Source organism: Bombina bombina, chromosome 7 (genome assembly GCF_027579735.1).
Source record: "Bombina bombina isolate aBomBom1 chromosome 7, aBomBom1.pri, whole genome shotgun sequence".
Classification (NCBI taxonomy): domain Eukaryota; kingdom Metazoa; phylum Chordata; class Amphibia; order Anura; family Bombinatoridae; genus Bombina; species Bombina bombina.
In genome coordinates, this window is record NC_069505.1 from 512,348,809 (window position 1) to 512,362,252 (window position 13,444).

At 44.1% G+C, this 13,444-nt stretch overlaps 1 protein-coding gene across 1 annotated transcript in view; it reads right to left on the minus strand.

Annotated features, from left to right (window-relative positions):
• LOC128666921 (zinc finger protein OZF-like) overlaps nt 1-13,444 on the minus strand; it is a 124,126-nt gene that overhangs the window by 57,610 nt on the left and 53,072 nt on the right. The window contains exons 4-7 of the mRNA XM_053721739.1: nt 13,237-13,384; nt 2,962-3,051; nt 2,547-2,654; nt 48-155 (exon numbers count right to left, since the gene is read on the minus strand). Coding sequence (XP_053577714.1) covers nt 48-155; nt 2,547-2,654; nt 2,962-3,051; nt 13,237-13,384 — 454 coding nt within the window. The remainder of the gene's footprint in view (nt 1-47; nt 156-2,546; nt 2,655-2,961; nt 3,052-13,236; nt 13,385-13,444) is intronic.

The window sequence follows — 13,444 nt, forward strand, 5'->3', positions numbered from 1 at the left end:
GAGCAGATGATCTGCATCCTTCAGACATAACACACACGTGCGCTCACCTGTACTGATACTGTCACTGATTTCCTGTTCCACAGCTTCCAGTTGTCTATTTACATACAGATCATTTGTTTGTTCAGAATTATGTGTGACTTTAGTCCTATCATCACCTGCATAAATTATATACATATGGTCACATTTTAGTTTGTTAGCACTGCACAGGGAAATTGTAAAATCTGAATGTCGGACACGTACACTCACCTGTGCCCTGTGTCTCTCAGACACATCACACCCCGACACTTACATGTGCCCTGTATCCCTCAGACACATCACACACGTACACTCACTTGTGCCCTGCCTCAGACACATCCCACACGTACACTCACTTGTGCCCTGCATCCCTCAGACACATCACACACGTACACTCACCTGTGCCCTGTGTCTCTCAGACACATCACACACCGACACTCACATGTGCCCTGCATCCCTCAGACACATCACACACGTACACTCACCTGTGCCCTGTATTCCTCAGACACATCACACCCCTACACTCACCTGTGCCCTGCATCCCCAGACACATCACACACGTACACTCACTTGTACCCTGCATCCCTCAGACACATCACACACGTACACTCACCTGTGCTCTGCATCCCTCAGACATATCACACACGTACACTCACCTGTACCCTGCATCCCTCAGACACATCACACACATACACTCACCTGTACCCTGCATCCCTCAGACACATCACACACATACACTCACCTGTACCCTGTATCCCTCAGACACATCACACACATACACTCACCTGTACCCTGTATCCCTCAGACACATCACACACGTACCCTCACCTGTACCCTGCATCCCTCAGACACATCACACACATACACTCACCTGTACCCAGTATCCCTCAGACACATCACACACATACACTCAAGTGTGCCCTGCATCCCTCAGACACATAACACACATACACTCACCTGTGCCCTGCATCCCTCAGACACATCACACACATACACTCACCTGTACCCTGCATCCCCTCAGACACATCACACACATACACTCACCTGTACCCTGTATCCCTCAGACACATCACACACATACACTCACCTGTACCCTGTATCCCTCAGACACATCACACACATACACTCACCTGTACCCTGTATCCTTCAGACATATCACACACATACACTCACCTGTACCCTGTATCCCTCAGACGTAACACACATACACTCACCTGTACCCTGCAGCCCTCAGACATGTCACACACGTACACTCACCTGTGCCCTGCGTCCCACAGACACATCACACACGTACACTCACCTGTGCCCTGCGTTCCTCAGACACTTCACACACTTAAACTCACCAGTGATCTGCATCCTTCAGACACGCCACATATGTACACTCACCTGTGCCCTATATCCTTTAGACACATCACACTAACCTGCGCCCTGCATCCCTCAGACGTTACACATGTACACTCACCTGTGCCCTGCAGCCCTCAGACACATCAGACACGACGTACACTCACTTGTGCCCTGCATCCCTCAGACACATCACACACATACACTCACCTGTACCCAGTATCCCTCAGACACATCACACACATACACTCAAGTGTGCCCTGCATCCCTCAGACACATAACACACATACACTCACCTGTGCCCTGCATCCCTCAGACACATCACACACATACACTCACCTGTACCCTGCATCCCCTCAGACACATCACACACATACACTCACCTGTACCCTGTATCCCTCAGACACATCACACACATACACTCACCTGTACCCTGTATCCCTCAGACACATCACACACATACACTCACCTGTACCCTGTATCCTTCAGACATATCACACACATACACTCACCTGTACCCTGTATCCCTCAGACGTAACACACATACACTCACCTGTACCCTGCAGCCCTCAGACATGTCACACACGTACACTCACCTGTGCCCTGCGTCCCACAGACACATCACACACGTACACTCACCTGTGCCCTGCGTTCCTCAGACACTTCACACACTTAAACTCACCAGTGATCTGCATCCTTCAGACACGTCACATATGTACACTCACCTGTGCCCTATATCCTTTAGACACATCACACTAACCTGCGCCCTGCATCCCTCAGACGTTACACATGTACACTCACCTGTGCCCTGCAGCCCTCAGACACATCAGACACGACGTACACTCACTTGTGCCCTGCATCCCTCAGACACATCACACACGTACACTCACCTGTGCCCTGCATTCCTCAGACACATCACACACGACGTACACTCACCTGTGCCCTGCATCCCACAGACACATCACACATGACGTACACTCAGCTGTGCCCTGCATTCCTCAGACACATCACACATGACGTACACTCAGCTGTGCACTGCGTTCCTCAGACACTTCACACACTTAAACTCACCTGTGCTCTGCATCCTTCAGACACGTCACATATGTACACTCACCTGTGCCCTATATCCTATAGACACATCACACTAACCTGCGCCCTGCATCCCTCAGATGTTATACACGTATACTCACCAGTGCTAATATTTTTACGTATTTCCTGCTCTGGAGTTTCTGTCATATTTCTTAGCCACTGATCTTGTGTTTCTTCTGAATTACATGAAATCACAGCATCATATTTACCTGAAGTAAAAAATGAAAAAAGTAAGTTTAAAAGTCTGTACCCAGGTGCTGAACCAAAGATGGGCTGACTCATAAGATACCAAGAAATCAAAGAAAATTTGATAATAGGAGTAAATTAGAAAGTTGCTTAAAATTGCATGCTCTATCTGAATCATAAAAATAAAAAAATTGGGTTCAGTGTCCCTTTAAGTGTGACTTTAGTCTTAAGATCACCTGCATAGATCATATAAATATAGTCACATTTTAGCACTGAACACTCCCTGCATTCCTCAGACACGTCATACACATACAATATTAATATTTTTACCTATTTCCTGCTCTGGAGCTCCTGTCATATTTCTTTGCCACCGATCTTCTGTTTGTTCAGAATTACATGAAATTACAGCATCGTATTCACCTGAAGTTAAAAGTGAAATTTAAAAAAATGTGAACAATTGTGTGACTTATGGTAAATAAACCTGACTCTACATCACTAGCAGTCATGTCTGAAAGAAACATTCCATGTAATGACATTAGAACAACAGTAAATACAACCTGTGTCATGTAGTAAAGTGAGTTAGCTGTGCATTTGTTACTTTACTAGCTGCAAACACTGCATTGTAAGCGATCAGAAATCTCAAAGGACGTGTATTTCAGGGTTTTGTGGGGTTTTCAAAATAAAATCCATTTTACGCTGTTCATTAAAACCAAACTATAACCTATTTATCTTATGCTTCACAAATTAATTCACGTCACAGTAAAAGCCCCTATATCTAACATGGGAACAATACAGAACTAATATTTCAACAGCCCCTATATCTGACATTGGGACAATATAGCACTAGTATTCCAACAGCCCCTATACCTGACATGGAGACAATACAGCACTAATATTCAAACAGCCCCTATACCTGACATGAGGACAATACAGCACTAGTAGTCCAACAGCTCTTATGCCCGACATGGGGACAATACAGCACTAGTATTCCAACAGCCGATATACCTGACATGGGTACAATATAGCACTAGTATTCCAACAGCCCCTATACCTAACATGGGGACAATACAGCACTAATATTCCAACAGCGACCTTTACATGACATGGGGACAATACAGCACTAGTATTTCAACAGCCCCTATACCTGACATAGGGACAACAAAGCACTAGTATATAAGGGCTGTTTGAATACTAGTGCTGTATTGTCCCCATGCCAGGTATAGGGGCCCGTTACAGCTTTTATTCATTAAACTTTACAATCACTTTAACATTCCAATGTTCTTCATGTAGCAAAATATGTTCTAATTATTCTTAAATACATATTTCTCTCTCTCTTAAACAGTGTTATATATATATATATATATATATATAAATAAACGCCTAGATTTAGAGTTTTGCGTTAGAAGGGGTGCGTTAGGCTCCAAAGGGAGCGTAGAGCATAATTTACCGCCACTTCAACTCTAAATACCAGCGGTGCTTACGGACGCGGCCAGCTTCAAAAACGTGCTCGTGCATGATTCCCCCATAGGAAACAATGGGGCAGTTTGATTTGAAAAAAAACCTAACACCTGCAAAAACGCAGCCTAACGCAGCTCCATTGTTTCCTATGCGGAAACACTTCCTAAGTCTGCACCTAACACCCTAACATGTACCCTGAGTCTAAACACCCCTAACCTTACACTTATTAACCCCTAATCTGCCGACCCCGCTATCGCTGACCCCTGCATATTATTTTTAACCCCTAATCTGCCGCTCCGTACACCGCCGCAACCTACGTTATCCCTATGTACCCCTAATCTGCTGCCCCTAACACCGCCGACCCCTATATTATATTTATTAACCCCTAATCTGCCACCCCCAACGTCGCCACCACCTACCTACAATTATTAACCCCTAATCTGCCGACCGGACCTCGCTGCTACTCTAATAAATGTATTAACCCCTAAAGCTAAGTCTAACCCTAACACTAACACCCCCCTAAGTTAAATATAATTTTATTCTAACGAAATAATAACTAAATTACAAAAAATAAAAAAAGATTTCAAGAATTTTAAACTAATTACACCTACTCTAAGCCCCCTAAAAAAATAACAAAGCCCCCCAAAATAAAAAAAATTCCCTACCCTATTCTAACTTAAAAATTAAACAGCTCTTTTACCTTACCAGCCCTTAAAAGTCCTTTTGCGGGGCATGCCCCAAAGAAAACAGCTCTTTTGCATTTAAATAAACATACAATACCCCCCCAACATTACAACCCACCACCTACATACCCCAAATCTAACCCAAACACCCCTTAAAAAACCTAACACTAAGCCCCTGAAGATCTCCCTACCTTATCTTCACCACGCCGGGTATCACCGATCCGTCCAGAAGAGGGTCCGAAGTCTTCATCCTATCCGGCAAGAAGAGGTCCAGAAGAGGCTCCGAAGTCTTCATCCTATCCGGCAAGAAGAGGGCATCCGGACCGGTAGACATCTTCATCCAGACGGCATCTTCTATCTTCTTCCATTCCGACGCGGAGCGGGACCATCTTGAAGCAGCCAACGCGGATCCATCCTCTTCTAATGACGTCCTAAGTCCGAATGAAGGTTCCTTTAAGGGACGTCATCCAAGATGGCGTCCCTCGAATTCCGATTGGCTGATAGGATTCTATCAGCCAATCGGAATTAAGGTAGGAAAAATCTGATTGGCTGATTGAATCAGCCAATCAGATTCAAGTTCAATCCGATTGGCTGATCCAATCAGCCAATCAGATTGAGCTCGCATTCTATTGGCTGTTCCGATCGGCGATGTTAGGGGCAGCAGATTAGGGGGTACATAGGGATAATGTAGGTTGCGGCGGTGTGCGGTCAGCAGATTAGGGGTTAAAAAAATTTAATAGAGTGGCGGCGATGTGGGGGGGGCTCGGTTTAGGGGTACATAGGTAGTTTATGGGTGTTAGTGTACTTTAGAGCACAGTAGTTAAGAGCTTTATGAACCGGCATTAGCCCAGAAAGCTCTTAACTCCTGGCTTTTTTCTGCGGCTGGAGTCTTGTCGTTAGATTTCTAACTCTCACTTCAGCCAAGACAATAAATACCGGCGTTAGAAAGATCCCATTGAAAAGATAGGATACGCAATTGACATAAGGGGATCTGCGGTATGGAAAAGTCGCGGCTGGAAAGTGAGCGTTAGACCCTTTCCTGACTCTAAATACCAGCGGGCGGTAAAAAACAGCGTTAGGACCCCCTAACGCTGGTTTGGACGGCTAACGCAGAACTCTAAATCTAGGCGAAAGAGATTCCAGCCTCTACAGCAAATAAAAGACCTTTATTTTTCACATATGGGGTCCCAGAACAAACATACAACGTTTCAAGCCAGTATTAGGCCCTTAGTCATGTATGCTGGCCAGGAGTGATATTCTCAACAGTAATTGATGATTCCGTGGACTCACCATATCTTAGGAAAGAAAAAAGGAAATTTATGCTTACCTGATAAATGTATTTCTTCTACGATATGACGAGTTCACGGATTTCATCCTTACTTGTGGGATTTATGCTCCTGCTAACAGGAAGTGGCAACGAGCACCACAGCAGAGATGTATATATAGCTCCTCCCTTCCCTCCACCTCCAGTCATTCGACCGAAGTTAGGAAGAGAAAGGAAAAGCCAAAGGTGCAGAGGTGACTGAAGTTTAACTAAAAAACAAAATATACCTGTCTTAAAAATGACAGGGTGGGCCGTGGACTCGTCATATCGTAGAAAAAATAAATTTATCAGGTAAGCATAAATTTCCTTTTCTTCTACAAGATATGACGAGTCCACGGATTTCATCCTTACTTGTGGAATACAATACCAGAGTTACAGGACACGGATGAAAGGGAGGGACAAGACAGGGACCTAAACGGAAGGCACCACTGCTTGAAGAACCTTTCTCCCAAAACCAGCCTCAGAAGAAGCAAAAGTATCAAATTTGTAGCATCATTTTTAAATGCCCATGAGGAAGCCACAGCCCTAGATTGAGCCGTAATTCTTTCAGGAGGCTGCTGTCCAGCAGTCTCATACGCCAGACGGATGATACTCTTCAGACAAAAAAGAAAGAGACGTAGCCGTAGCTTTCTGACCCCTACACTTTCCAGAAAAAACAATGAATAATGAAGATGATTGACGGAAATCCTTAGTCGCCTGCAAGTAAAACTTCAGGGCACGGACCACGTCCAAGTTATGCAACATACGCTCCTTCTTAGAAGAAGAGTTAGGACATAAAGAAGGAACAACAATTTCCTGATTAATATTCTTATTAGAAACAACCTTAGGAAAGAAACCAGGTTTGGTACGTAAAACCACCTTATCAGAATGGAAGATAAGATAAGGCGAATCACATTGTAACGCTGAAAGCTCTGAAACTCTACGAGCAGAAGAAATAGCAACCAAAAATAAAACTTTCCAAGATAACAACCTAATATCTATGGAATGCATGGGTTCAAACGGAACCCCTTGAAGAACATTAAGAACTAAATTCAAACTCCAGGGTGGAGCAATTGGTCTAAACACAGGCTTAATTCTGGTTAGAGCCTGACAGAAAGACTGAACGTCTGGAACCTCTGCCAAACGTTTGTGTAGTAAAATTGACAAAGCAGAGATTTGTCCCTTTAAGGAACTCGCTGATAACCCTTTCTCCAATCCTTCTTGGAGAAAAGACAGAATCCTGGGAATCCTAACTCTACTCCATGAGTATCCCTTGGAATCACACCAAAAAAGATATTTACGCCATATCTTATGATAGATCTTTCTAGTGACAGGCTTACGTGCCTTAATCAAAGTATCAATGACCAAATCAGAGAGCCCCCGCTTAGATAAAATCAAGCGTTCAATCTCAAAGCAGTCAGTTGCAGAGAAACTAGATTTGGGTGTTGGAAGGGTCCCTGAATGAGAAGGTCCTGCCTCAATGGAAGCTTCCACGGTGGCAGAGAGGACATGTCCACTACATCGGCATACCAAGTCCTACGAGGCCACGCAGGGGCGATTAGAATCACTGAAGCCCTCTCCTGTTTGATCCGAGCAATCATCCGGGGCAGGAGAGCAAACGGTGGAAACACATAAGCTAGGTTGAACGACCAAGGCACTGCCAAGGCATCTATCAATTCGGCCTGAGGATCCCTTGACCTGGATCCGTATCTTGGAAGCTTGGCATTCTGACGAGATGCCATCAGATACAACTCCGGTCTGCCCCATCTGAGGATCAGAGTGGCAAAGACCTCCCGATGGAGTTCCCACTCCCCCGGATGAAACGTCTGTCTGCTTAAAAAGTCCGCTTCCCAGTTGTCCACTCCTGGGATGTAGATTGCTGACAGATAACAAGAGTGGGCCTCCGCCCACGGAATTATCCTGGATACTTCTGTCATCGCTAAGGAGCTCCTTGCTCCTCCCTGATGATTGATGTAAGCCACAGTCATGATGTTGTCCGACTGAAAGCGAATTAATTTGGCCGAAGCCAACTGAGGACACGCCTGAAGCGCATTGAATATTGCTCTCAATTCCAGAATATTGATTGGAAGAAGTGACTCCGACTGAGTCCACACACCCTGAGCCTTCAGGGAATTCCAGACTGCACCCCAACCTAGAAGGCTGGCGTCCGTCGTTACTATCACCCATGAGGGTCTGCGGAAGCACGTCCCTTGGGACAGATGATCCTGAGACAACCACCAAAGAAGAGAGTCTCTTGTCTCCTGATCCAGATCTAACTGAGGAGACAAATTTGCATAATCTCCATTCCACTGTCTGAGCATGCTCAGCTGTAGCGGTCTGAGATGAAAACGAGCAAACAGAATGATGTCCATTGCCGCCACCATCAATCCAATTACCTCCATGCACTGGGCCACTGATGGCCGAGGATTGGACTGAAGAGCTCGGCATGTATTCAGAATCTTTAACTTTCTGACCTCTGTCAAGAAAATTTTCATGGATATGGAATATATTAGAGTTCCCAGGAAGGGAACCTTGGTCTGTGGAATTAATTAACTTTTTTCTAGATTCACCTTCCACCCGTGAGTCCTCAGAAAGGACAGGACCGTGTCTGTATGAGACTTTGTCAGATGGTAAGACGACGCCTGGATCAGAATATCGTCCAGATAAGGCGCCACTGCAATACCCTGCGGCCTGAGAACCGCCAGAAGGGACCCTAAAACCTTCGTGAAGATCCTGGGTGCTGTGGCCAACCCGTAGGGAAGAGCCACGAACTGAAAATGTTTGTCCAGGAAGGCAAACCTTAGGAACTGATGATGATCCTTGTGGATAGGAATATGAAGGTATGCATCCTTCAAGTCCACGTTAGTCATATATTGACCCTCCTGGATCAATGGCAGAATTGTTCGAATAGTCTCCATTTTGAAGGATGAGACTCTGAGAAACTTGTTTAGACTCTTTAGATCTAAAATGGGTCGGAACGTGCCCTCCTTTTTGGGGACCACGAAAAGATTTGAGTAAAACCCCTGTCCCTGTTCCAGTCTTGGAATGGGACGAATTACTCCCATAGTAGAGAGGTCTTTTACACAATGTAAGAACGCCTCTCTTTTTGTCTGGTCTGCAGACAATCGTGAAAGGAGAAACCTCCCCCTTGGGAAAGAACCTTTGAATTCCAGCTGATACCCTTGGGACATGACTTCCAGTGTCCAAGGATCCTGAACATCTCTCACCCAAGCCTGGGCCAAAAGAGAAAGTCTGCCCCCTACTAGATCCGGTCCCAGATCGGGGGCCGCCCCTTCATGCTGTTTTGGTAGCAGCAGTGGGCTTCTTGGGTTGTTTACCCTTGTTCCAAGTCTGGTTGGGTTTCCAGACGGACTTGACCTGAGCAAAATTCCCTTCCTGCTTGGCGGAAGAAGAGGAAGAAGAGGGGACTCCCTTAAAATTCCGAAAGGAACGAAAATTATTTTGTTTACCCCTCAGTTTAGCAGTTCTATCCTGAGGTAGGAGATGACCCTTACCTCCTGTAATGTCAGAAATTATCTCTTTCAAATCAGGCTTGAATAAGGTTTTCCCTTTGAAAGGAATAGCCAAAAGTTTTGACTTAGATGACACATCAGCAGACCAAGATTTTAACCATAACGCTCTACGCGCTAAAATAGCAAATCCGGCATTCTTAGCCACCAACTTGGCAATCTGAAAGGCGGCATCTGTAATAAAAGAATTAGCCAGCTTTAGAGCTTTAATTCTGTCTAAAATATCCTCTAAAGGAGTCTCCGTCTTAAGAGACACTTCTAAAGCATCAAACCAAAAGGCCACTGCAGTGGTAACGGGTACAATGCAGGCTATTGGTTGTAAAAGGAAACCCTGATGAATAAACAATTTCTTTAGAAGACCCTCCAATTTCTTATCCATAGGGTCTTTAAAAGCACAACTGTCTTCAATAGGAATAGTTGTACGCTTAGCCAGGGTAGATATAGCTCCTTCCACTTTAGGTACTGTTTGCCAAGAGTCCCGAACAGTGTCAGATATGGGATACATTTTCTTGAAATTAGGAGAGGGTGAGAACGGGATACCCGGTCTGTCCCATTCCCTTTTAATAATCTCCGAGATTCTCTTAGGAACCGGAAAAACATCAGTGTAAGTAGGTACCTCTAAGTATTTGTCCATTTTACACAATTTCTCTGGTGGTACCACAATAGAGTCACAGTCATCCAGAGTAGCTAAAACCTCCCGAAGTAACAGGCGGAGGTGTTCAAGCTTAAATCTAAAGGACATGACGTCCGAGTCCGTCTGAGGAAACGCACTTCCCGAATCGGAAAGTTCCCCCTCAGACAGGAGTTCCCTGACCCCCAATTCAGATCCCTGTGAGGGTACATCGGAAATAGCTAACAAAGCATCAGAGGACTCAGTATTCACATTGACTTCTGTCCTACTACGTTTGCCCTGTAACACTGGCAACTTAGATAACACCTCTGTAAGGGTAGTTGACATAACTGCAGCAATGAATTAGACGCGGTTGAAGAACCAGGCGTCACTTGGGTGGGCGTTAAAGGTTGTGACGCTTGGGGAGAAGTTAGCGGTATACCCTGATTCTCCTCAGACTGAGAATCATCTTTAGACACATTTTCTTTACATAAAATATGTGCTTTACATTATAAGGCCCTCTCAGTACACGAAGAACACAAAACCAGAGGGGGTTCCACAGTGGCATCCAAACACATAGAGCAAGGAGTGTCCTCCTCAGTGTCAGACATGTTAAACAGACTAGCAATATTAATAATAGTCGTACTTTGCTTAAAATATTGAGCTCTGAATTCAAATTGAATGCAAAAATGTTAATGCAAAAAAACTGTACTGCGCCTTTAAATTTTAAAAGCGCAACTATTTTTCTGATATCTGCAAAAACGTGTTTGGAACAGAAAAAACGATCTTAAAGTGCCCAAAATACTGTCTTAGTATTTGCATCCACTTGCTTATATATGAAAAAAGCCAATTTATATTGATTAAAAACAGAATTTTATTTATCTCTAAATATGGCCCCTGCACCACGCCACAGCTCTGCTGTGGCGCCTACCTGCCCCCGGAATGCACTTGCTGTAGCCTGATAAGCTGAAAGGACCTTTCGATAGGTTGTAGACACTTTAGGCCCCAGAGCCCCAGCCTCTGCTTGCTATGCGATCTGGATGAACTGCGCGTCTGAGCGTGCGAAAATAGGCCTCGCCCACCGTGGGCGTTACTCTAATCCTGACTAAGACCCGCATGGGTCGCAAGTACAAACACCATAACGAAAGTAATAAAAAAACCATAAGAGATGTGCCCTCTTGTATATGCGTGCACTCCTTCATGCCAGCAATAATCTTAACAGCCCTTAAAGGGACACTGAACCCAAATTTTTCTTTTGTGATTCATGAGCATGCACTTGCTGTAGCCTGATAAGCTGAAAGGACCTTTCGATAGGTTGTAGACACTTTAGGCCCCAGAGCCCCAGCCTCTGCTTGCTATGCGATCTGGATGAACTGCGCGTCTGAGCGTGCGAAAATAGGCTCCGCCCACCGTGGGCGTTACTCTAATCCTGACTAAGACCCGCATGGGTCGCAAGTACAAACACCATAACGAAAGTAATAAAAAAACCATAAGAGATGTGCCCTCTTGTATATGCGTGCACTCCTTCATGCCAGCAATAATCTTAACAGCCCTTAAAGGGACACTGAACCCAAATTTTTCTTTTGTGATTCATGAGCATGCAATTTTAAGCAACTTTCTAATTTACTCTTATTATCAATTTTTCTTTGTTCTCTTACAATCTTTATTTGAAAAAAAAGGTATCTAAGCTTTTTTCTTGGTTCAGGACTCTGGACAGCACTTTTTTTTATTGGTGGATGAATTTATCCACTAATCAGCAAGGACAAACCAGGTTGTTCACCAAAAATAGGCCGGCATCTAAACATACATTCTTGCATTTCAAATAAAGATGCCAAGAGAATAAAGAAAATTTGATAATAGGAGTAAATTAGAAAGTTGCTTAAAATGTTATGCTCTATCTGAATCATGAAAGAAAAAATGTGGGTTCAGTGTCCCTTTAAGCAAACCGCAACTCCCAGCGTCCAGCCCAAAAGTAATATTTACAACTTTGACAAATAAAATAAAATAAAGGGATTTCAGGTACACCATTTCTTTTCACATAGTGCATACTGCATACCCTTCCCCATATAGGGAACAATGTCAGCCTGTTCTGATGCATAAAGTCTCCCTGGAAACAAAAAACTGAACATACCTCAATGCTGCTTGCAGCAGGAAACCGTTCTCCACACTGAATATTTTCTTACACTACCTTCAGCTGCTGTGGGAACCATCATGGATCTTAGATAATGTTTGCTAAGGTCATCAACATCAGGGCAGAAAAGAAGATGTCTCCACTCCTCTTGGGAAGTAATAGACTGACGATTTCCCCCTGAGAAAAATAGTACTTACTGGCACCATTTTAAAATAAAAAAACTTCTTGATTGAAGAATCTTAAACTAACATCTCACTTTACCTCTTCCTAGTACTAACAAAGGCAAAGAGAATGACTGGAGGTGGAGGAAAGGAAGGAGCTATATACACAGCTCTGCTGTGGTGCTCTTTGCCACTTCCTGTTAGCAGGAGGATAAATCCCACAAGTAAGGATGAAATCCGTGGACTCGTCATATCTTGTAGAAGAAATATTTTTATATTTATGTTGGGTAAAAAAAGTTGTTATAATCAGACGGTTTATTAGTACACAACATGTATTATGCAGGACCACCACAAGCTAAGCCCTTGGCTATATTTTAAGTGGTGTTGCCCTGTAAGAGCAATACAATTGTGGAACTCATTACCAAAGGTGGTAGTGAATGCCAATACCTTAGATACATTTAAAAAAGCTAGGATACATTTCTGGCTAGAAACAGAATTCATGGATATGATTGCTTGTGTTAAATGGGTCACCTGTTAATGGGGTCAACTGGAGCTTTTCTGTAAGCATATTGGATTTGTATAGGTTGAACTCGATAGACTAAGGTCTTTTTTTCAACCTCATCTACTATGTTACTATGATGGATTCAATGGAGATTTACACTCTGTCACTCACTTCTGTAGTGTACGTGCATTTTCTGGGTGAGATTTTTTATTACTACACAGCATTACCTGAGCTCACATTTCCTGGGATCTCCATAGTCCTCAGTGCTTGGTTAGTCTCCATCATGGCGTCCTTGTAACATTCCTTGTGTCCCTCTATATACTCCCACTCCTCCATAGAGAAATACACTGCAACATCATCGCACTTTATAGGCACCTGAAACACAAACAACTCATTCAGCGCTGAAACAGGGACTGGTTCTTTCACACACTCTTA